General features: G+C 34.6%; 2 protein-coding genes across 11 annotated transcripts; both read right to left on the bottom strand.

Annotated features, from left to right (window-relative positions):
- Positions 1 to 80: 80 nt before the first annotated feature.
- LOC128677518 (bromodomain-containing protein DDB_G0270170-like) lies at positions 81 to 9544 on the bottom strand. 3 transcript variants are annotated; one of them, XM_053758428.1, is made up of 4 exons: positions 9413 to 9544; positions 3341 to 3431; positions 2865 to 2990; positions 81 to 2155 (listed from the first exon to the last, which is right to left on the bottom strand). In XM_053758428.1, the coding sequence occupies exons 2-4, from the start codon at positions 3374 to 3376 to the stop codon at positions 242 to 244; spliced, it is 2076 nt and encodes a 691-aa protein (XP_053614403.1). In that variant the 5' UTR covers positions 3377 to 3431; positions 9413 to 9544; the 3' UTR covers positions 81 to 241. The 3 variants fall into 3 exon arrangements, with proteins under 3 accessions (XP_053614403.1, XP_053614402.1, XP_053614404.1); XM_053758427.2 differs by lacking the exon at positions 9413 to 9544 and adding an exon at positions 4210 to 4370; XM_053758429.2 differs by lacking the exons at positions 3341 to 3431; positions 9413 to 9544 and having other exon boundaries at positions 81 to 2148; positions 2865 to 2987.
- LOC128677519 (CREB-regulated transcription coactivator 1-like) lies at positions 4718 to 24122 on the bottom strand. Of its 8 annotated transcripts, none has more exons than XM_053758434.2 (13): positions 23879 to 24122; positions 23172 to 23351; positions 21517 to 21680; positions 19842 to 19999; positions 19425 to 19521; positions 18433 to 18622; positions 17646 to 17849; positions 16267 to 16314; positions 14421 to 14531; positions 13657 to 13752; positions 10019 to 10114; positions 9722 to 9872; positions 4718 to 9624 (listed from the first exon to the last, which is right to left on the bottom strand). In XM_053758434.2, the coding sequence occupies exons 1-13, from the start codon at positions 23990 to 23992 to the stop codon at positions 9596 to 9598; spliced, it is 1638 nt and encodes a 545-aa protein (XP_053614409.1). In that variant the 5' UTR covers positions 23993 to 24122; the 3' UTR covers positions 4718 to 9595. The 8 variants fall into 8 exon arrangements, with proteins under 8 accessions (XP_053614409.1, XP_053614405.1, XP_053614407.1 ...); XM_053758430.1 differs by having other exon boundaries at positions 4718 to 9608; positions 23879 to 24120; XM_053758432.2 differs by having other exon boundaries at positions 4718 to 9608; positions 17646 to 17804; positions 23879 to 24116.
- Positions 24123 to 24395: the final 273 nt, after the last annotated feature.

Below are 24395 nucleotides of genomic sequence, written 5' to 3'. Positions count from 1 at the left end.
TTAGTTTCTAATATACCTAATTATAATTAGGATAAAATTCCAATAAACTCCTAGAACGACAAAATAGAATAAAAAATCAGTTAAGAATTAAAGTTTATTAGACAAAACAATAGGTAACTCATATTGTAATAATTACATCATATTGAAACTTAAAAATAATATTATATCTAAAACTGAGTAAATTGACCAACAAAACTATGTACGTTACCTAATCAAGATACGTGTCAAAATTTTTTTTTCGTTATCCTTGTGCATCAGGAGAAGAATCAGAGTTGCATGGTGACTTTACCCGTCTTATCCTTTTCATTCGACTTAGTCCTCCTTCGTAATTTTGGGGAAGAGGTCCAAACGCATCGTTTTCTCGATAGTTTACAGCGTTCAGATTGTCCGATTGTGCTTTTGATTCAAGCTCTATTAACGACGAAAGCCCAGAATCTTTACTAACCAAATCAGTGGGTTTATTCTCAACGGTGCGCTTGTTTCGAGCTCCACTATTATACATCAAATTGTCATCGACACCTTCGACACCTGATAGAACGCTGTCTGAATCAGATCCGATATTCATAGTATCACTCTCTATATTTGCATCCGGAGAGATATCGGCCTGTCCCATATTCTGCCTTTTTGTCTGTATATCTTTGGACGACATGACGTTGCCTGATAGGCGGACGTTACCATTGCCGTAATTTGAAGTACGATCATAAAATCCGTCGTCTTCAAATTCATTTCCTTCCTCACTATCATCATCGTCATTTTCTGCTCTGTAAGGAATGTGGGCTGTTTTGGCATCCGGTACTAATAGAGCATTTCGTTTTTTTAACAAGGCGTCTTCATTTCTTCTCTTTACTCTTACTAGAGGTACCATATCTATCTCTGAATATTCACCAGATTCTTTATAAGAGTTTGAATTTGGGAAAGACTCTTCGAGTGATTTGAACGAGTCCGTGTTTTCGATCAACGCTTCACGTTTATTTACGTGATCTAAAACGTTATTTTCTAGTAACGCTTCGTTACCAGCTAGTTGTGACAAATCTTCATTTTGATAGTTATTGTATCCAGTATCATAATTTCCATTTTCGTTTATATCACCGGTATTTAAGTCTTTGTTTACTAATTTCGTATCACCGAGACTTGAGCATTGGTTTTCTAAATCGTTTACATTAGTTTCCCTTTTAGTATTTAGTTTAGTTACTTGGATATCGGATTCCACTTGAGCTTTGCTTTCGCCATTGTTAGAAACTTCATTTAAACTCACACTAGATTTATCCTCTACATTGCCGCTGTTATCTTTGTCAGGTGAAATTTCCTGGCTACTTGTTTTTTTAGAACCAGACACTCCTGATATTTCAGTTTGATATTCGGACGGTTTTGGGATATCCGTTGTGTCTATAGCAGACCCAACATCATTTTTTATTTCAACAGATGACCCATGAACCTTATTTGAATCAAAAACACCATTATCGATATCATTATTTTCTTCTACGGCACCAGCTTTTTTAGTTATATCACGTTTGCTTACGGCATCGAAGTGACCCTTTTCACTTTCTATAATTTTATTTAATAAAGCTCGTTTTTCAGTAGGTAGTGAATTTAGAAGGCTTTCTAATTCTTCATCGGTCAACTTTTTTATATGTCTTTTAATAGCGGTCTCTTCGTTTTCATTAACTGAACTTTGGTCATTGACTTTTGAATTAGCCGAGACCTCTGCATCATTAGCTTGACGTCTATTTCGATATGCATTTGACGGATAACTTTCATAATTTTTGTCCTCTAATTTTTCCTTTTCGTTGGTTGCATGTAAAGTCTTGTAATAATTTTTGAAAAACTCTTCGTGGTTCTGTTCAACAGGTGCATCATTGTTGGACTGATGATTTTTTAACTTATTTGTTCGTTCTTTGGCTATTGCATTATCGACTAATTCATCGCCTTTATCATAGTCTGTTGTAGTTTTCGCACTGCGCCATTTATACACAGCCCGGCGAGCAAATTTTTCGCGCTTATCTGTGTTTCCTAAGCGTTGTGTCATTTCAGCGTGTTCGTTTGGATCTTTGGCTTCGACGTATCTACTAGGACGTTGTTGCAGAGGTTGTGGCTGGTAGTCGTTTGATTTCATCTCCTCAGATTCTCGATCGTTGTGCATTTTGTAATCTGGTGACTAAGAAATAATTCTTAACTAAAGCATTAAAATTAATGGTACCTAATTCGTATGATGTCAGACATACGTGACGTCTTAACTAGCTGAATCTCCCAATCATTTTTAAATATAAATTATGAAGAGATTTTTAAAAATATTTTGAGGTGCATTAAAGAACTTATCACCCATCAATTATCAAGCAAAGAAATACGCCATAATATTATATTTTACAGTCGCACGGATTATTTTCAGATTTGCTCTAAGTGGTTTATTCATATGGGGAATTAAATGTTCGTCTAATTATATACTAGCTGATGCCCGCGATTTCGTTCGCGTGGATTATGACTCCAGTGAATACAAAAGTGAAGATGTTTGTTACTTAGTTTTGGATATATGTATATGTATACTTTTCACCACGTGGAGGTACTCCCAGTTTAGTTTTTGCCCCTTCCTTAGGTCTGGGTGGGTAGGGAACGGCGTGGTCAGGAATTTGTTTTATACATTACTTGTCGGTTTACACAAAACGTGACAATACCAGCGCCGTCCTATATATCTGAAATTTATCTGCTATGTCACGGATGTGAAAACTAACGCGAAAGCGCGATTCTTCATGCGGTCCAGCCGCGTGACACCTCCAGTGTTGCAATGGAATCTCGTGAATACAGGTAATAAATATTATAGGTAATTTTATAAAGTTACGTAAACTGACGTAAATTTAGAGAAAACTTACATCACTATTACACTTTTCTTTAACTGACGAGCTGTCGGAAGGAGCCGGGGCGTTTCTTTTTTCTTCGGTGTTCACCGGTTTCTCCACTGCCTCTGCCTCTTCCTCTTCTTCAGCATAAATTGCATCCTGTAATAAAAAAAATAAACAATCGTTTATTCATTACGAAATTTCAAAATGCTTTTAAACGTGACAATATTAGTGATGAGAATGAAATTATTTATATGTTTGTAAAATATTCCATAATAAAAAAATGAACATGTTACACATTTGGAGTACTAAGTGAATACACAGAACATTTGCCCTGAAAGCTAAATGTTCTAAATAATAAAATAAAAAGACTTTACTGATTTCTTTTCCTGTTATTATTTATAGACGTTTGTTTTCAGGTTTAAGTGTTATTAATTTGGAAGATATAATAATAATAGGTGAGTAATAGATTTAAAATGTTTTACTGAAGTTAAAACAAAACATGTCACCTGTTTTTCCAATCGAGAGCCATCGTCCTCACGCATGGTGTCGTCAACGGCAGCCTCCTCGTCTGCCTCGTATTCCGCATCTTCCTGGTCACTGTATTAAAACGTGTCAATACCCGTGTATAATTAGCTATAGGATAGTCTGAATAGTCTCAATGAGATAGACAATTGAAATGCCCTAATAATATACGATTCAAAAACTGAAATTATTTTTTTTCAACTTGGAGTTATCTACATCTAATTATTGAGGAAAAATTTAGCAGGCATTCCTAAAAATTCCTTAGGAATCATGTTTTATGTTAAATGCAAGATTTGCCTGACTCTTAGCTGTTCTCGGATATTTTCACTAGTATACAAAGTAAACATCTTGTAGAGTCGAAATGCCTTTTATACACCTAACTAACAACCCGTTTCGGCTTCGCAAGTGTTAAGTTAATATTATGCATGTAATATAACTATTAAACTTTCCTCTTAAATCACTACCTATTAAAAACTTTGAGTTAGGTCGACGGACAGATCGAGATACTATGTAATGATTTTCGATAGAGTAAGTGTAACCACATACTGGGTTACACTTACTTTATCGTTGGCTTGGTTTAGTTACTCTCGTGCAGGACGTGGAGCAGCCGGACTGGATGGCAATGTGGTTGGAAAAGTCTAAAGGGCTTTATCACATTGATAGAATAACATATCATAATCAAATAGATAAACTGTTAGGTAAATCTAACTTATTTTGCCGTTAGCCCTATTCAACACTCGTGAAACAATTTTTGACGTTGTCTGTTCGACATGTTACAGATCGGCTATAAGATAATTTCTCTAATCAGCAAGCGGTGAAACAGGCTTAAAATACCAAGCAATCTAATGCTTACCTATCGGCAGGTTCGTCGAGTGACGAAGGTCTGCTGAAGGAGGAAGCCACCACGCACACTAGCACAGTTATCTTCACCAAATAGCGCATGTTTGTTGGTCGTTACTTTAAAAGATTTGTTATGATCTGACAGTGGTCGTTGACGTGAAAGCGGAATTGGGGAATTTCTTTTTCGTGCTTCAGTTGTTTGACAAACGATCGTGAGGTTTTACTTTATTGTTAGTTTCAAACTTTTTTAACAACGACTAAATAAATGTTTGGGCTGACCATATACCTGAATGTGGTGCTGACTTACAGACCAAACAACTAGGTAGGTAAAATAATATTTTTTCAAATAAAATATACATTTACAGACCAAAACAGCATCAAGATTTTCGAAGATTAGTATGCCAGTTCTGAGACATTGTACCTACTAATAGAAATATTTTTCATCCAACAAGAAAAACGTAATATTTTATGATAAATTAGGCGTAAAATTTTCATTTCGGAAGGTAAATAAAAATCTGGAATACTTACAACAATTTTATTTTAAATGAGACCGTTTCATCTCTATCACACTTATTATGTACATTTTGGTTTAAATAAAACAAACCTCTGAAACATTTTACTGCAAAATCTTCAAGTTTGTGCATATTTGAGAGAAAACATTTATTTCTTATATTTAATGTCATACAAATTGATCAAATAGAATAAGAATTTGTAGAAATACTCAATCACACATCTTGGTGTCTCGATGCTTTCAAGGGCAAGGAAAGCGTTCTCACAACTGCACAACTCACGTACCCTATCTATCATTAATCATAACCTAACTCCAAAATGCAAAAGGTAAAAAACAACAGTTTTATAACTATGAGTGAGTACTTTCAAATGCAATGTGGCAAAAGAACTCGAAACACACAACCGGTTAGACGACCGCTTGATTGGTACAACTGAAAACAATTTAGGATTGCACATCTCTTTATATACAACAAAATGTAACAATAATAGATCCAATGAAATGACAATAAACTCCGAAATTTAAAACACCATATTGCACCTGACTCGGACTCAATGCTGAAGCGGTTTGCAGAACATTTATAATTTTAGTCATTAGAAGATTTCATGCATATTTAAACCATCGCCTGTAATAGACGACGGTTTAAACTTCTGAGTTCTTGTAATTAGGAAAGCTTCTTTAGAAAATTATTCTAATATAGATAATCGCTTTCAAAGTTCCCTAATATATTTAAATTAAATGTAATCAAAGTTAATTCTTAAATTTATCAAATGACAACTATGAGAATCGACACCTCCGTAAAAACAAAACTATACTGTTGTTCCATCACCATTATTAGTACCTATGATATCCATGTATATCTTTGAAAAAATATTAATTTTATGTACAAACCGCCTCACACATTTAGGTCACACAATATTCTGCTTTTGGCAGAACTTAGCTTACAATATGTAAACCAAGTAATATAAGTATCTAATTTAGAAAACACTATTTAAATCTTTAAGAAAAGAAACTTACTTTAACATCTGATTAGGCTCCGCTATGATTTATGTTGTGCTTTTTTCCTTTATCACATTTATCATACAACTATTTATACAGTTTACATTATCTGTCATACAGTACATACCTTATCTCGGAATAGAAATTAAAACTTTAGACATTAACAATATGCTTGGTGAATGGCATCCATACTTATAATGTACAACTTACACGAGACCGTTTAAACCTTAAATGATGACGTCATTTATTACTTCATCATAGATAAAATATAAAAAATATACTATGAAGCACTCCACACCAGAGGGATTGTGACAAAAATGTATGGAGATTTGTCCAAATCTAAAATGAATTATTTAATTTGATCTCGTATAAATGGTTCATAGTAAAACTGTCAACAAAATTCCAGAAATATTATTGACAACATTTTGTCAAATATAAATCACCGAACCATTCCGTCCTCCATACACTGATGTATGTGAATCGTATTAATTTGGAATGGAATGAAACCGCTCGAACTTCAGTTCAGTCTCTCAAAGGTGTAAAACAGGTCCTATTTCGTTTGAAACTCATAATTTGATGACTAGACTCTTATAACGTAATTAAATGAGCATTTACAAACAAAAACACGTGTCTATATATGATCCGGCGCGCTCGCAATATTAACGAACACACATTACAATCGCCACCGAGAGTAACATAATTTGTACATTGTCAGTTTTTACAATATTAGGGAGAATACACATTACACATCCAAATACAGAACGTAGAATTAGAGCGCGGTACGCCTACACGAGGAATATTATATTAATATTCTCTCTCACTGTTTCTAATATAATATTATTAGAAACAGTGAGCGGTGAAACAAATAAATGATATAATTTCTTGGGTCGAAACAGGTTTCAAACGAAGTTTTTTTTTTCTTCTCATCGTAACTACGAACCAGCACTATCGATGGTGGCCGAAGGGAATTACATTTCAACTTGTCATTTTAATTAATTTCACGCTGTCCCCTGTAAGAATATCGCGTGCCAATTCCACGCCACGCATTAAACAACCAACGACAGTTTTATACTACAACATTTAATATTGCGAGTACACCGCATTTTAAAACTAAATATTTCACAACTTAAAACTATTTAAGTCAGATAATAAAATGTTGAACGTGTGAAAATGCAATTATTCGCCTTCAACTATTGTGGAGTGATTATACAGGGTTGCACGTAAAACTGACAAAACCTAGCAGGAGTAGATTGCTAACATCATAACAACAATCATTATGTTGAAAACTCATTAAATTTTACATAAATATTTATTTAATATCCCGTTTCGATGTTAACAACTTAATGTGGATGGCGCGAGACGACGCTAAAGCAACAGCGTAAAAATAGACGTACAAATGTCAGGAGAAGATAGTAAAAACATAAAATATTTTTTATGTAATGTTATGTTAAAACACGTAGAAGAAACAATATTGTGTATGTCAGCTTTCTAGTTCTGCGAGGTTGCAAATGTTTTACAAGAAATTCTGTATAATGCTTAAAATAACTGTAACAAATTGAACAAAGACTAAAGTCCCTGGCGGTACCGAGGGCGCAATCACACGTACGTGTACACAAGATATGTTTGCGACAAAAGCTTATTAAAAACTTTAATAACAACTCTCTTATTTACATGCTCGTAAACGGTTATTTCTAATTATATATGTATAAAGGAATTGGGGCATAATGTATTAATGCTAAATAACATCGAGAAGCTAGTGTGAAAATGTAAGGATGACGCACTCTTAGTGAAAAAACCGTAATTTCCTTGTAAGAAAATTCAATATTAAGTATACACAAATACCCTAAGGAATCATTCGCGTGGATGTTAACAAAAAAAAAACGACGTCGATGTTTTTAAAACGCTTTCAATATGAATGACATTTAATAATTTAACTACCGTCTTTAGCTCAGCGCTTTCGTATACTTACGCAATAAGAAAACTAGTCCCGTTATAAAACCACTGACATGTCCAAAAACGCACGTATTCTCATAAGTTCATTGCTGTCATTTGCAACTGTTTGAAGGCCTCGTTCGGCGACGATTGAATGTCACTTATGTCGAAAGTTTTTTTTTAAACGCAATGTTCAGTACTTATAGAAATCTCGACCGAACGAATCGCGAACGAAGCCAAAAGGCACAAAGAAGCCAAGAAAATATTTGCGGTTCACTATCCCTCATATACCAAAGTTCTAGGTTTTATACTAAGAGTGCGTGTCCACGTATCTCGGTAGAGTAGATATAACTAGTCTACTCGTTGCCGCCGGCTATACATAGTATCTTCAATCAACGCTTGAGCAATTGCCGAGTAGCATTATGTCAAGAGATAATGGCGAATTCAATATCGTAAGCGTACAATGGTTTTTATTTGAATAATTTTTAAAAACCTTTAAGGTTTATAAGATAAAACAAATTCTTTCTTTGGTATTTCATGTACACATTTTCTAAGAATATTAATTCGGAATGAATATTAACAACTAAAACAATAACCTAACTGTTTTAACAAAAGAAACAATGTCTATAGGTTTCATTGTCATATACATAAAACCCATGCAGATTGTCATGTATGTACATAATGCCTAAATTAACGAAACGATTGTACGCTTGCGATGTCCGAGAGATGCGAGTGTGCATTATAAAACCTAACGTTGGACAATTCGTTGAACGCAACCGAAAGCCAGTTAGCTAGCATGCGACATTAGCGATAAATGCAATTTCAATAAAGTGAACACTTCAAGTATTATATACAAAGACGGGGCCGTCCGGCCTCACATTAAAGATCAGTAATAAAATTGTCTCCATTTAATCCGAATCAAATTCCCTAATGATATTCGAGTAAATATTCACAATACTAAAATAATCACTTCATGCTGTACACGAATCGTCGATAAATTGATCGATTACCATTTAAAAAATCTAAAACTATAACATACCTAACCCTTCGAATTAGAAACATGAGTAAAACGTTAAAACCACAATGAACACTTGCACTAGCAGTCCGCCGACTGCGCGACCGGAATGTGGTGTTCCCGCGCTCGCCCGTTACTTACACCCTACACTACACTCCTACCGACACTAACTCAGACTTGAAACGATACAATTGTCAAGTATAGGGAGTCTGTATCACCAACAGCAGGAATGCGATTATGGCGGAAGGGATGTCGGTCGGGTCATCAAAAATATCAACACGTCTTCCCTAGCGATTGACTCTGTTACATTGTAAATATCTATTGTGTTGGAGTGTAAATATATCGTCTAGATTTCCAACTATTCCATGCTTAAATAACTTTTTGAAATAAAACAACATCCAAAACTATGAAAGAATTGAATTAACCAAAATATGTACGAACATTGAAATGTATAAATATTATTCTGCAACTAATTATGTTGAGTATATCCGAAAATCATTTATGTCCCAACAATAACAATATTAATTCAAATCGAAATATTTGAACTTTTCAGACTGGCTATAATATTCAAAACTATTACATCAAAATATCGTCAAAAAAGGAATTCAATAAAAAAAAAAAAAAAGAAAATTCCCATTTCAAATGTGCACTCAATATCAACATATGGTCAAAAAGTAAAAAAATAAAATAACAAAATTCGAACGTCAACGTCATCGAAAGGAACGTGAAACATAATAATTGGAAATTTGAATGATGCGTTACCGACATCCCTACGGCGCGGCGCACAGCGTTGCAGCGCGGTACTACAAGCGGTCGAGCCGGAACTCGTGCTCCACCGCCGAGTCCGGCAGCAGCGCGCTCGGCTCCTCCAGCAGCGTCAGGTCGTCGAGGTCGAGCCCCTCGCGCAGTTGCGCCTCCTCGCCGCCGAATATGCCCGCGTCTATTTCACCCGAGTAATCTGGAAATAATATGGCCTGTGCGTCAAATATTTAGCAGTTTTTCTTTCTTTTGAATAAATGCATTGACGTGTAGATTTGGTGTAGATTTGCAAGGTGAGGGGCTGCAGCTCACCAGTGAGGATGATGTCGGGTATGCTGGCGGGCGTGGCGGGCGTGCGCGGGGCGGAGGGCGAGGCGAGGGGCTGCAGCGGCGGGAACCCCCCGCCGCCCGGCACCGGGTCGCGCGCGCGCGCCACCGGCTGCTGTCCGTGGGAGTGTACTCCCTGGACACAATAAAAAAAATGCTTTAAATAGGTTTCAATTTGATATACATGGCTGTATACATTGATTATTGATTTTCATTGCATTTAAGTTTAACGTTTCAAATAGAAAGTTTTATAAGCATAAAAATATTTGAAAATAATATTACCTGAGAATATGTGTGTGTCGTATTCGTTGTCTGCGGCGAATGCGGTGAACTGTGATTTATATACGACGTGTTGTAATTTGATACGGGCGAGTCCATCTGTGGAATGAAAATATCCATGTACTGTACAATTTCAATCAAAAGTACTACCTCATAGCAAGCAAGAAAACACCGAGAAATACAGCAAATCCTGGAAAATAAGGCCACGACTCCACTATATCTACATAACTTTAAAATACAGAATATTAAATTAAGCAGTTTTCAATAATCGGGTCCAGACTAAACGAATTGGCATTAGCCTCGACGTCGAGGCCGCAAGAGTCATTTGCCTCGCTCGGGATGTGCCTCGTCTGAGGCAACTATAGGCACTGCCTCACTGTCAGGTCCCGACTAATCACATATAAAGAATTAAGCGAGCGATTGAAACAATAAAATCTAGAAACCTATTCGTATTTAACATTGGGGTGCATCAAATAAGGTTCGTATCCTTTATTACCATGCGTCTAACTAGTGTGTGCTGTGACATGACCTCAAATTAGTCATGCATTATATTTTAAATCTAGACTACCTACACTTATTTTCCTAAAAGTTCCAACTACAAAATGTAACATTAAGACAAATTCAAAATTAAAATAAAAACAACCTGCTAAGTTAATGCGTATACATATAATTTTAAAAATACAAATATAAAAATAAACTGACTAAAAACGATACGAGGGCCTGGTGAATAAGTTTTTGAGACAAGCTTTTATCGTCGATAAGCCTTGTTAGATTAATAAAACTGTTCAGCCCAATCGGCTGAATATATCTGGACCTTTTTTTTAATTCCACCCGAACAAAAATTTCAATTAAGAGGTTCAAGTCAGTTAACAAAGTTGAGATGACAACTAATAATGTATTTGTTTCTTAACATTTTTTTTATCTAATAAAAACAATTTTCAAACATAAGGAATGAAACTTAATTGCCAAAGTAACTTATATGGTTTTCTACAACAATGGACAATAGGACCAAATATTGTAACGTATTTGTTTGGCAGACAAATCAATTTATATAAACATGCCAAATAAACATAAAACCTCAACTATTTTAAAGCTACAAAAATAAGATCTTTTTATATTCTTGCAAAGCCGTGTTTATAATATAAAAAATATTACAGCAAAATAATTTCGAATAGAGTGTGAATCAGAATAGTTTAAAAAAAGTGTATGTTGGACCGTAAAAACGAAAAGGTTAAGTATCAATATTGACATCTGATTCTATGAGAAAGTTTCTAATGAAGTTACTGTAATATAAAAACGAAGAGAAGATAGAATATTGATACTTGTTTACATCACAACAAACACAGGAAAAACATTTGCAGATGTATATATTTATACACATATATCTCTGTTTATAGTAATTTATAATTTTATTGTTGAAATGTAATCAACTGCCAATGTCTTACCAATGTTTTGTTATTCCTAATAAATTACTTTTGAAAGGATGTCACTTGATGAAAATTTCACTGATTAACAGTGAGCCGGGAGGCTCACTAGCGCCACCATTTTCACCACCAATTGGAAATGATATGATCAAGAAAATCAAGATACAATCAAGATATTACAACCCCGAATTGAATAGCATGTATGTTTCGGGCCGAGCATAAACAATATTCATCAAGGGTCACCCCTAAGTAGTGAATGTGTAAGTGTGAGGGGTGTCGTACATTTTCAGCGACTTGGACGTGAGCGGTCCAGCCGGACTCCACGAGACTCGCCACCAGCTGCGCCCAGTCCTTGGCCAACATCCACCAACGTTACACTCATTTACGTACAGACGGCATACCTGTTCTACCAACTGTCAATCATTTTGTCGTCTGCACGAAGCATTTAAAAAAGTTCTGAGCTTTAGCCGGCAACCGGATAAAAATGTTTTTTATTTGCTCTATATTCTTTGAGAATCGAGACACAATAGGTGAACAATAGTTTGAACGGCACGTTTGCACCGGTTCGTAAGGTAGACTAATATCTTACCTTTCACAAAGAGTTTAAGAATATTTTAGTTAGTGATTTTTTTCTCGCGCTTTCACTGTCTTATGTTGGAAAGATTGATAACTACAAAAGGTATAAGTAAGGTAGGTAAAATATAAAATTCGGTCAGTTGTACAAAAAAAAAAAGTTCGATATTTTTTAATAGTGCAACACATTGATGTCTAATTTACGTGTAATGTATATCGTCTGGACAAATTAACATTTTCCAAGGAAAATTCATGATTTTGACAGTTAGTAGAACTAGTATAGGTATAATTGTGTGTATTCAGCACCACATGTAGACAGTTACAAACATGAGCTATTTAGCAATTTAATGTTAGAATCGAAATTATTTCAACATATAAATTTTTACAATTTACATATTGTATCCTGTCGTAGTGGTAGATAATTTATATTGAGTAATTTTCAGTGGAGGTGAGTATATAACCTCCAAATCCAATTACTGATACATTAATATTGTATTAATTATCTAGTGCTTATATTGTTATTTTTGTGCTTTCTTTCTTAACAGTGCATTTATCAAGTGAATTTAAATTTTTGTGAGTGCCAATACCTTCACTTAACTTCAACAAATTTGGCACAGATTAAACTTTTGTATTGTCAAATATTATATTGGCTTATAAAAAGCATTCGTTAGCATGTATTTATTGTTTATATGACTACATGTTACTTACAACTCCTTGCTATTTCCATTGAAGCATAGAAATGTTATAAACATTATGAAAAGATGATGGTTGAATTAAATCTATAAAATAAACTGCTACAGAACAAAGTAACCAAAAATATAATTTAAGAATGATAGAATCCAGTATTAATATTTATAAAAATATTATATTAATATATATAAAAATAGGGTTAGAAGCTTTACGACTACATCATTCAGATTAGGCAGACAAATAGGCTAGATCGCGATTGGACTAGATCTCTGCTGGATCTCAGTTTAACTATAATCGCGGTCTCAATTGGTCTACTTTTATGCTATTTAGTCAGGTAGATATTTTTCCTTTTAAAAATAACAGACCATATTCTTTATAGTATATCTTCAGGATGATTATAACCCGAAAAACATACTTGAATAAAAAGCTTGATTTAATGATAGGTTTAAGTTCCAAAGTGCAAACGAAAACTCTATGTACTATGGTTTTTTTATAGATATTTTTTATTTTACTTCAGGTCTTTACAAATTTTAAAATTGGAAATAAGTGTTGTTAGAGTGATGCATTGAACAGGGAAGCAAATAAGTATTACTTAACAGTGGAACAATAATAGTATATTTATCCAGGAAAGAAAGTAACAAATTCCCGCGAGGGTGTATGTTACGGCCCGATGCCCGATGCCCAATGCCCTCTACGGCATTAAGAACATAAGTTAAGAATCACACTTTCTTCCGAGGGATATAGTGCTTTATAAGACACCTGCCGAGATATGCTGCACGAGGATAATACATTATTTTTATTTATTTAATATTTTCAGCAAGCATTTTTGCACGACTGCATTTATGTAAAATACACATAAGTTTAAACATGGAATTGTATCTTGATACTTTCCTAGCAGGTGTCGTATAAAAGCAAATTATATAGCTAATATCGTAACAGTATTGATTGGCTCACCATAGTGATTTGCTCGAAGGGCTGCAACAACACCTGGTGTAGATTGTTGTAGTCGGTCTGTGGGGACTCCACCGGACTACCTGGACTGTGCACCATCTACAATCCGAGAATAAAGATCATGAATTACCTATATACCTGCGAAATATGATAATGAGTGATATACAAAATTACGAAGCATGTTGCAGACAAAGATTAAATTTTGACTAATTGTTTATACAGTCATGGACAATATAACTTTTGATATTGTCGTATCGGATTGGTACGTGGAAACACTGAATAGTTAAGTTTATATCCTGCTCAAGTATATTATGCAATTTAAATTTACAGATACTTTTTAATATCAAATTTTTATTTAAAATAATAACTAAAAAGCAAACATAAAATAATTGTGTGCATATATCTGACTCGTGTATTGTAATTTGCATTGATGCTACAATTTTTTTTGCTAAAACTTTCAACGATATATTCGATGGCGTGAACTAACAAACTGTAAACACAACGGCTTGATTACTAACGGTTTTCTAGGTTACCAAATATGTTTAAATTCTAAATGTCATAAGGTCATTCTCTTTGCCCAATGTTTGTAATTTGTTTCTAGCAGTATAACTATTTTTTTTTCAAATCTATTATTATTGATAAAATTCTCACTTCTCATTGAAATTAGCTACTAAAAAATACTTTTTTATACTTCTGCGTGCTTGTTCTGTAGGCCGTTGAGTGTTAACCATTTATTTTTATGTTTTTGTAGGTTGCATGATACTTACCGTCGGCGAAGGTATATTGATATTCGACGTTGAGGAATATTGCGAGGGCGGACTACAGTGCGACTGGTATGTCGACGTGATCCACGCGTTGTGTTCCAGCGATGACATGTTCTGAAACCAGACGAAAATGCTAAATATGTTGCGATATTGTGTACCCTACACCGATCACAATTAGAGCAAATTTAGGGTGATGCTTAATTTTAAAAATCTATTGCTACGTAATGAAAAAAATGGTTGAAGAATGTCGTAAGCGTACAAATAAAAATAACCGTTATTATAATAGTTTCACATTGATTTTATTCAAAAACTCAAGTGTGTCATACGATTGAGTATTCAACATTTTTAAATGATTCAATCATATATCTATTGTATTCTAATGACGTTGCAATAGCTTGTTAAAAATTAAGGTCACACTATTTTAGCTTCAAGCGGGCAACATGCTTTTAGAATCAAAAAAATATCTACCTATTTATATTTCTAAAATACGATTGGAAAACGCCAGCCAATGTTTAATTTTTAATAAAATTTTAAGTTAATATAATACGACAAGTTGAAGTCAAGTTCAAGTCCCCGCCGTGAAAGTCCCGCTGCAATACTTATAACTATCAATAACATATCTGCCCCATTGTTGTTGTCAGCTGCGGTAACGCTCCTTTCGTGGCGCGGACTTAATAGAAAAGAAAATAGCCAGCGAAGCAATAGTGATATATATAATGTTTTGATTGAAAATAAATGGTGAAAAATTATTGTTGAATGAATATCCTCCGTTAGTAAGGGTGGGGCATACAAGTCTTGTATAGCAAAATTGTATGGGCAGCGCAATAGACATAAGGGCCTTATTGACGCTGCCTACCACTAGACTACGAGCGGAGGGTCTTATAGGCCATCAATTTCATGCCAAATGCGGCCAATTATTTTTTTAAATAGTGAAAATAATTGTTTAAAATGTTAAACTAACTAGGTACTACCTAAGTAATAAAGTAACTATTCCACGTGATAATTTAAGGTTAAAATCCCGAAAAATGTTTTAACTTTTTATGGTGGGTCAATATCAGCAGCATTTCTGATCTGTCACGAAATTGATGGCCTTTCCAAAAATAGAAAAAAAACAGGCCTACAATGTTATGCTCTTACGAGACGTCCGACATTATATTGCAAATTTTAAACATCTCATTTCATTTAGGTCCATTTTTTTAAAAAATACAGGCCTAATTATATTAAATATTGCATATCACATTAGAAACCCTGTAGAGTTGTGAAGTTTAACTTTAAAAATTTACAGATTTACTCACTTTTAGTATTACAAAGTTACATGTTACAGTTTGAAGTTATAATTGAAACATTAAAATAAAATACACAGACAAAAAACAAAAAAGTGTTATGTAAAGAAAAAAAAGGTGAAAACCAAACACTTGTAATTATTTCAAAGACTTTTGTGTTGAAATATAAAGCAAAATTATTTGCTACGAAAATATCCCGTGGTAGAAAAAAAAGCATATTTCTGAAATTTTCACTCATGCAAAAAGATATTAAAAATGATATAGCCCAGTAAAATAAGCAAAATTTATATTTTTTCCTATATACACAATTTTATTTATTGTGTCAATGACTTTTCAAATTACGTAACAAAAAGCCACTATCTCAGATTTGACTGGGCTAATACCTATTGAAAAACCAAAATGAATTTGAATAAAGTAAAAATATAAAATTGTTATGAAAATAAAGCAGCCAATTGATTTTTCAGTTAGTGGGTTTCATGGTACCGGCAATGACCAGCGTTGAAGCTTAAGCCTGCAATTATTACGAATTGGATAAAAAAAATAGGAAAATGTTAAAAAAAACGAACCTTATTATGATGGAGATAATTATTTGTGTTTGGTACAGATAAGTGATTCTGAAATAAACAAAAAATGATTGTGTACAAAGCAAAATAAACACAACAAAGTAAAACGAGACAACATAAATAATGTTAAGGTCCTATCATAGTGCCGGTTGCACACGATCGTATGTTAGGGCATAATTCCGAACACAAATCGTGCGGATGTTACTACTGATAATAATATAAAAAACGCAATGTTATTGTAAACAAAGATGAGATACTTATTAATATTTTTTTTGTTTAGAATTTAATTTAGTTTAATTTTAGAATTGCGTTCAAAACCATCCCTAAAAGTCAGTGTTAGGCCGTCTAAACTTCATGCACATTTGCATATTGTTCCTATGAACTTCTTACGCTGCACATACATATTCTACATTATAATAATTGAAAGTACATACATGTACAATTGTACATGTACATATATTTAGTGGTTAATCAGTCTGAATCATATGTGACATGACAACCATTGTATTAAAGGAAGTAAGCCATATTCGAAAAACAATAGTGCCAGATCCAAATGATTATGCGTTTTTGACTGACTTATTTATCGAAGTATGTTATCTCGATCTCTCTATTCATGATTTGTTAGAACATTGTCTAATTGTCGTATTTAATGAATTGAATTTTTGGGCTATACGCGTCGTTTTGATACTTATAGCATTATAAGGTTGAAAAGAAAGCCCCGTATTATATAGATTTTTTTAGAAAAAGTAGATTAATATATGTGATCATCGACCACAAATATGTTGGAAGCTGTATTTAAATTGATTTGTTGCGTCAACACGGCAATATGAACATTTTACGCGAGCAATTTTAACATTGATCCACACCACAGCTGCACGTGGCCTCGAGTTCCGCAACTCATGTCCCTGTCTACCCCGCAAAGGATATACACGTGATAGACATGTCTAGTTTTGTTGTCATGTTTCTGCTCGATGAGTGACAACATTTTACATGCAGTGGTCAACATCGCTTAACTCTGATGTAACGTGTTGTTTAACAAAAAATTACCATGTCAACTATATTAACTTGAAGTTAGCTAATTGTAATCCCGAATTTAAGGCTGGCTAAGATTAGAGAACCAAATCGGATGTCTATTTCTGAAGTCGACGTCGCTAAATATATGGTCGAACGGCACTGACGCCTTTTTAGCTGCCAGCGATTTTGAACTTCATTGACAATACTTTTTATATTTATTTACATATTATATGTTAATAAGACTTAAAATCGCACGCGTCCATGATGATGCTGCTCTGTTAAATTACCTTTAGACTAGTCAAAATAGTTAACACTGAAAGCCTAAACAGAAGCATTAGAGCACACACATAAAGAAGCCACATAAAGACCTGTGCATCGTAGAGCGACGAATGTTCGTGTGAGTGGTGTAGTGAGGAGGAGAGGGGCACGGTGGCCCCCACCGGGGACCCCGACGCCGGGGACAGCCCGCCCGTCGCCGGGGACACGCTGCCCCCGCCCGGGGACACCGCGCCGGGGGACGTGGGGCTCTGGAAACGATCATTTATGACGTGACTGCGCGTCGAGCCTACAATCTGTCGATAAAGTTGAGATAATAAATGAGGGTGCTGTCTCCTCCTAACTGGCAACACTGGATATATATCAACCATTTGAAAAATTTAGTTCGTTAAATATCTGTTTTCTTCTCTTTAATGACAGACTGTACACTCTGTGGGAATATGGGACGATATAATTATTATATGAAATTTAGTACACAAGTACGCAAATATAATCACAATTCCGTCAGGTCTGTGTGAAAGAATAATAAACATATTAATAGATTTTTATGGACTTTAGCATTAATAATATTAAATTGAATATGATATGAGAATGTATCTTAAGTGAAAAATTTCTACACAGGACTTCTTATAATGTGTATATTAGTTGATTGCACAAATACACAGACCATAGACATGTAAGTGGCAATGATCAGCTGTAAGATGATATATTATTACTGAAGCTGAAAATGAACTTTAAAATGACAGCGTTAAAGCGCAACATTGATTAATCACAATATTTATTTACATCGAAAAACACGGCTATATAGTTATAGAACGCCACGTAGTATCACAATAGCAATCGAAACGTCAGTAACGTGTATGGCACAACGTCACTCACATATCTGGGCTGGTGGTCGGGCTCGGCGCGGTGCATGTAGTGCTGCGGCGGGAAGTGCACGGACGTGAGGTCGGGCAGCGAGCCGCCCGGCACCTGCAGCTCGCCGCACGCCAGCCCGCCCCCCGCGCCGCCGCCGCCGCCGCCGCCGCCCCCGCCCCCGCCCCCGCCGCCGTCCCCGCTCTCGTACACGCTGGAAACTTTGCTATTTACACCATCGAGTCGATTCCAAGTGGGGCCGCGGTTGTTAGTTAGTTGCGTTACAATGGCGCATGGATTTCTGATATTGCGATTTGTACCTGTGTTGTATCGTTTACGCTTATAAACCAGCTGAACGATGAAAAAAAGCTTGTGAACAAGCAGCCTGTTATATCTGTATGGAAATATAGGGTGACGCCACGAATTTGTCCATTATGCCATGATTTATTAATTTTATTGTATAAGGACAAAAGTACTGCGATTTTAAGGTAAATAGAAATGAATCAATCAATAAATTTGACACGGTCTGCTAATCACGCCATTCACATTCATACCGCGAATAGCACGTGCACTGCACGCATTACCGTAGTATGTGCGATTAAAAACTGTATGTAAATGTTTTGCTAAAAACAGTAGAAAAAATGTAAAATCTATTTTAATTACAATTAAATGTTTAGCGTAATAATTTTCTCCTTTGATATTATGTAAAAATGTATTGTGTCATCGTTCCTAAGATCTAGTCGGTTCATTAAACTCTGTTATCTACAAAAAATCTTCAAACAAATCACAGAACGTATCATAGACGTCATAATCTGATTATTGTAAAACCATGAGAAATGTAGATAACAAAATACAACACTGCGGCAAATGAGTCATTGTGGGAGAAAAGATAAAAAATATTGAGAAAAGGCTATTTTTAAAATAAACTGAAAACTTCATACACGTTTTTGTTCTTTCTTATTTTAGCTTAATCTAACTCACTATACTGTCATTAGGCTATAGTAAGTTGCACTTACTTGTTATTATTTGGTATCCGGGGTATTTCACACGAGGATCGTGGTCGATTTGTGGGGTTCATACCAAACGATGATAATACGTCAAGGTGGATGTCAGCTGTTGACAAAAAATCTATTAATTTTCTCATTACTACTTTATGTTGACGAAAATTACGAAAGCATCAAATTAGTATTTTTAGTTACTTGCAGTTCCAGCCTATGTTTTATCTCGAGTCATTATATACATACAACGCGAGATGGATGAAATTTGGAATAAACACACTCAGATGAGAGAAATTGTATATTCCAATTATAAAAGAAGTCATGAAATCAAACCGATTTCTATTCAAAATTTCATCAAATCGTCCCGCAATGAAAGCGTGATTAACTTTGGCATGAATAATATTAGTAGAGAAGTATGTAATGTGCAATACAAACCTCTGCGATGGTTCGGATGCATGTGAGGGTGCGGGTGCGCATGGGAATGCAGCGGGTGGTGCGGCGACAGCGGCTGCGTCGTCGTCTGTTGCTCGCCGCACGATTGGTGCAGAGCGGAGTCAGAGTTCGTCCGCCGCCAGTTGCTGTCCGGCGGTGGACTGTAACAATAGTTGAGTAATATTATATCAATAGTGGACTATAACAACACTTGAGTAATATTATTTTATAACTATTTGGAGATTGATACATATTAGCAAACATGTGATTCTGCAGAATCCTAGATTATTTGTTTGCAAAAACATCAAAATCATCCGCTGCCAAATGCTGTACGGTGGTGGACTGCAACAGCAGGCTTATTGATACTCACTTCTCATGCTCATTAAGTTTAACATAACTAGTTGTTCGCCGCGAATTTAGACCTCGCGAACACAATGAATTTTTGATGAGTTTTTACAAAATTGTGAACTTATCTTCTTTGTTACACCAGGAACTTAAAAATACTACTGACACATCCTACTTTTACATCAAAATCAGGCCAACGGTTATATATATATTAGTTATATCAGTTGCCTAAAATTAGATTTTACGCTTTTTAAACAAAGTCTTCCTCTAATCAGCTCATATATGGCCAGTAATTTAATTGACCATCAAGAAAAACAGGTGCATAATGTTGTCAATTTCCTCGCCATCGAAGTGAAAAACAGAGTAAAGCGACATTTTCCTCTCGACGTAACTATCCACGACAGCTGCGCCGGGTCTAGAGTGCTTCGTTTTACTATCTTGGTGTGTATAATCTACTATTTTATAACTATTTGAAGAATCATAATACATATTATACACATCTAAATTCGCAGGTTCCGAGTTAATTCATCGCTAGTTGCTGTCGTCTTTCGACTGTCGTCAGACGAATTGTCTGCCTATGTCGATACTTAAGTTATGTAAATCTTATCTAATAATTATGAATACTAATAACCTTATTACTAGCATACACAAAAGTGACCATCGTCCAGGCCGGCCATTCAACCTAATTAGCGATCAGAAAAAAGTTAACTGTATTGCAGGTTGTAATTCACTTCCTTTATTTTCGATGTGATTATAGTTAATTTATCTACAATATACTTATACAGTAATTCATGGAACATGAACTGTAGACATTTCATAGGCCGAGAACCGAGTGACGCACGATCTCGAAGGCGACTCGACTCATTTAATATATTTCCTTGTAGTAATTTGCTTTTCATAGGGTGTTATTAAATAGCGAATAAAACCAATTAATTCAGTCTCGTACACAATAGTGGCTGTTATGCCCTTTCGTTTATCGTGACACTCAATGCCAGGCGACATATTTCCTCTCAGTCCAAACAGATTATAATTATTCATTATGAATGGACTTCTCAGAATAACTAACTTGGAGTTCCATATTATATTGATTAAATGAGTTATAAATCACTTTACCTTATTGACACACAGTGGCATATAATAATTTATGTTTTAATACTCTGCAATGCATTTCACTATCGCCAGAGAAGTGAAGGAAAATATTGCAAATTTATCATTTTTGTATATACATATTTTTGTCTGTAGATAAAACCATTTATGACTAGTTGAATTACTTACTCTTTAATTACTTTTTCTATACAATTTTGCGTAGAAGAGTTTTAAATAGACAGTTCACCTTAAATATACAGTGCTGCCATAGGGACTGGTGTCATGTTTTCGGTCAGCGGGTCGCCGCATAGGACCCACGGAAGAGGACGCCCGGCCTCGCTGGCCGGGGCTTCGCGAGGGACTCGTGCCTCCACTGTGGATATATTGTGTTGCCAAAGTTGTTTCTTCAGGCTGGAAATTAAATACATAATATTGCGTGTTAAAAAAAGTTGAAAAACTTTTGAAACACAGAACCATTTATTTTATTCAGTACTAATACACATTATAAAAAAGGAAATATTGTATGATTGAAATGAACAAACTCAAAGACTGGATCAATTTTCAAGTTTGGCATACACAGACTACATTTTCCAAAGTAGCTATGGTGGCTGCTATTGTACAGCTAGAAAAGAATACATTGATTTCACTTTCAAATATTTTTTGTATTATGCCTTATTTAATGTTCAACTTGGAAATATTTGACAGAAATATTAGCAATAAGTTAATATCACATTTTTTAGTTTTCTTATATACTTTTAGTACAATAATAACATATAACATATCCAATTCATGCTCAACTAAACAATACATACTTTTGAAAAATAAACTTAGATGTGCTGTCTATTCTAGAGCTTAAATAACAGTACCGAAATGGAAACACAAAAAATCTTTTAAAAAAATATTTTGCCTAACCACATGCAACACTCAAATGGATTTCTGTAAACATAAAATCTTTGGGACGGCATGAATATGAGAAGACAGGACTAAATGATTTGCTAGTTACTTGACATACTGTTCAAATAATTATATTATTATCTTATTCTCAGTGTGAGTTATAGTACCTACTTCATTCAATAAATATATCTTAATTTTTTAATACAAAGAAAATAGAAAAAGAAGTTTCTTTAATAAACTGATTTGGTTTTGTAATTTATTTGTAAGAAATTTTAAAAATGTAGAAATAGGGTTGATAAATTCTACAAAAATCATTCATGTTTTTACTATTAAATTTGAAAAACTTTGTAAGCAAAGTTGTAGACACCCGTGATTGAGCAGAAACAGGATTCTTATAGTTTATGTTTGGAGAACACATGAGGGCAGACAAAGAGGGCAAAATAGCACATGTGTTAAAGCAAATATAAAACCACACTTTCTGATCATTTGTAACAGCCATTAATATCAGCCCTAAACAAAATTAGATACATATATTTTATTTAGTAACATTTATTTGATTTTAAAAGTATTGTTATTAATTCCACTTTATGAAAAATATTTTATAGGTATTTCTCTTTATCTATTGCTATGTTTATGTATCAAATATAAAAAATAAAATAAATTATTGTTGGTTGGCAGAAAGAGACCAGCCTGTCATTTTTTTTTACAATAAACACATAATAAAAGAATTGCCTACCAAAAGATTTTTTCTTATTTAATGAAAATTAAATTAGGATTGTAATTGAAATTAGAAAAAGTTACTTTTACAAAAAAACTAATTAGCTAGCTTCACTATATCTAAATATTGAAATACCATTCAAAAGGGTAATAAGGCATATTACGATAAACTAAAAATAATGTTCATTCAGAAACTACAGCCATCTACAACTGCACCACTACCATAAAATAAAATTAGCAGAATCTACAACCAAAAATAGAAGTAACGAGTAGATTCCAAAAACAAGGAACCTTTATATTGGGCTCAGCAATAGTGGCTTGTGGTGCAGCCACATTTGGCAATGAACCACTGCGGAATGTGCCCAGGCCTTGCTGGGTTGGCCTCAATGTTGAGTCATCATCAAGCTTGGGCTCAGGGTCCACGGGCTCGGGAGGAGCTTTGGCTCTAGCCCGTCTGCTACCTGAACTAACCTGTAACCATTATGCTTTAAAATTTCACTCATGGGACTAGAATTTATAACAGCACAATGGTTTTTGAACAGATGTCTACATAAACACTGCAACAATACCAACTTCAAACTGCAATTAAAATCATAATTTACTAAATAACCCTGAATAGCTTATCAGAAACAGCAATAGGTACACTATTGTTTTCTCACTAATATCAATATTCCCTGTTGTTAGATAAACAGGAGACCAAATAACAATGTGATATTAGAGCTATTACATTAATAGAATAATGTCTCATTTACAACCTCGAGTGAATCTCTATTGTAAAGCATGCTATTGTATTATAGTGAAAAATCCATTTGGACAATGACAATTACACCTATTATAAGATTGGCAACAGTTACTTGGTATGTTTGTTATTGCTTATTTGCAAGATTAAGGTAACGCAGTTACAAAATAGTAATGGGCATATTGGAATAGTTATTGTTTACGTCGGCGGGCACATTTGACGGCCAGGAAGCGATTGCTAAAGTAAATAGGCGACATACCTTATTGGTTGCGTCGTAAACTTCGCGCAATATTTTTTCAAAAGCAGCCGTTTCTTCTGCTTGCTTTTGATTGTGGAGGGCAATTTTTTCACTAAATTTTCTTGGATTCGCCATGATGGCTAACAACTATTTGTTTTTCTGTTTTTACATCACAATTTTCAGTAACTCCAAGAACCAAAACGCGCTTGCTTGCTAGCTGTCAAATTCAGTCAGTCAGTAGGCACGTCAGTTCAGTCGTTGATCTACAGATTATAAAATAGTCACATAGATTACTTAGGTACTTAATAAAAATAGTTGATTGCAAGTACAAAATAAAATTAAATAATATATTTTCTTTTTCTATGAAAAATGCAAATGCTAGGCAAAATGAATGAAAGAAATGACGAAGTCTGTCCTCTGCATAGATATAAAAACATCTGTGGTCCTCTGTCTATGGACGAAGTGTTTAGCTTCCTCTGTGTACACGTCCGGTTTCTAAATCCAGAATCCAAATCCGGAAATTCTGTTTGCTTTTCTT

This window comes from Plodia interpunctella, chromosome 18 (genome assembly GCF_027563975.2).
Source record: "Plodia interpunctella isolate USDA-ARS_2022_Savannah chromosome 18, ilPloInte3.2, whole genome shotgun sequence".
NCBI classification, from domain to species: domain Eukaryota; kingdom Metazoa; phylum Arthropoda; class Insecta; order Lepidoptera; family Pyralidae; genus Plodia; species Plodia interpunctella.
The sequence above is the reverse complement of the archived record's forward strand: the minus strand, read 5'-3'. Positions and strand labels throughout refer to the sequence as shown.